The sequence below is a fragment of the Coffea eugenioides genome, chromosome 3 (genome assembly GCF_003713205.1).
Source record: "Coffea eugenioides isolate CCC68of chromosome 3, Ceug_1.0, whole genome shotgun sequence".
Lineage (NCBI taxonomy): Eukaryota > Viridiplantae > Streptophyta > Magnoliopsida > Gentianales > Rubiaceae > Coffea > Coffea eugenioides.
The window spans coordinates 13027297-13028767 of record NC_040037.1 but is presented as its reverse complement, the minus strand read 5'-3'; the positions used below and the strand labels follow the sequence as shown (position 1 = coordinate 13028767).

At 39.2% G+C, this 1471-nt stretch overlaps 1 protein-coding gene across 1 annotated transcript; it reads left to right on the top strand.

The window, feature by feature from the left end:
• The first annotated feature begins 230 nt into the window (after nt 1-230).
• LOC113764759 (cold and drought-regulated protein CORA-like) lies at nt 231-1096 on the top strand. Its single transcript, XM_027308741.1, has 2 exons — nt 231-391; nt 606-1096. Exons 1-2 carry the CDS (start codon nt 301-303, stop codon nt 884-886), a joined length of 372 nt encoding a protein of 123 aa, XP_027164542.1. The 5' UTR covers nt 231-300; the 3' UTR covers nt 887-1096.
• Nucleotides 1097-1471: the final 375 nt, after the last annotated feature.

The window sequence follows — 1471 nt, the reverse complement described above, 5'->3', positions numbered from 1 at the left end:
TTATTATAATTATTTTGCTTCAGAGTTATCCTTTCACTAAAATGCTAGTTATGCTATTTTGAATTCAGAATTACAATTTGTGATACTTTCGTTGTTACATTCTTTTGTATTTCTAAGCTCTCTATTATTTACCCCCAGTCGAAACATTTACACGCATATTTTATCTCTCCATCTTCGTGAAACATGTCACGTAAATTTCCCTATAAATAGAGAAGAGAAGGCTCCAGCTTCCTCATCCTTCTCATTGTTCTCAACTCCAATTCTTGAGTTCATAAACCAATTTGTGTGAGGAAAACAAAAATGGGTTCCAAGGCAATTCTCCTCCTATGCCTTTTAGCAGCAGTTCTGATGATTGCCTCAGAGGTGACAGCCAGGGATTTGGCCGAAAATAGTAAGCTTTCTTTTTTTTCTTAAAGTGACCGAAAATAGTTAGCTGTCCATTCAAGAACTTACTCTTTCCTTTATCAACAATTTTATACCTGCAAAACATAGACGTTTTTGCACAACATGAATTCCTCAAGACGGTTTTTTTCCTATAAAATTTTTTTTTTCTAGGACGCATGTACTAACTAAATAGTTCTGCATGATCCCGTGACTATTTGCAGCCAATGCAGCAGAGAAGAGCACTGAAGGCCTGGAAGAATCCAAGTACGGTGGTGGCGGCGGCCGTTATGGTGGCGGCGGCGGCCGTTATGGTGGTGGCGGCCATTGTTATGGAGGCCATTGTGGTGGTGGTGGTGGTGGTGGTCATTATGGTGGTGGTGGTGGTGGTTGTAACCATGGTTGCTGTGGCGGCGGCGGCTATGGAGGCTGCAGATGCTGCACATATGCTGGTGAGCCAAAGGACGCTGGTTACACTGAGCCAGAAACCAAACCGCAAAACTAATAGCCAGGACGTATGGGTCATGGCGCTTAAATGCCTTTGGTCCAAATTAAGAGGCTTAAAAGTAATAAAATTATGTATTGTGTGATAAAAATAAGAGCTTTATCAGTGGTATCGAATTCACCATCAGGTGAATCACTGCAAATGATGATGTACTTTTCTCAACTTCAATGAGGTGTAAATGAAATCTTATGCGTGTTTCAAGTTTCAACAGCCATTACTTCTGCTTGGATTCACAAATATACTCACATGCTTCGTTGTCTAAATCTAAATTATACCCAAATAATTCAAGAATATTTGCTGAGAAATTTTTTAACACTTCGAAGTTTCAACAAGATATTCCCAAAAGCTACACTATCTTAAGCCTTGACTCCTTTCAGACAGGACAAAGAATGGCAAAAGGGGTAAAGCTCCTTTTGTGATCATTTACTAGTAGATCTAGAGACAGTTTTGTCATTTGAGCAACAAACTTCAGGCAAGGAACAAAGTCATGTTTTTTGAATTTATTTAGTGTATTTTATGAAATTAGATAGTCATGTTCCCGATATTGGAAAACGACATGCTACAATTAATTACTGGACCCCTTCC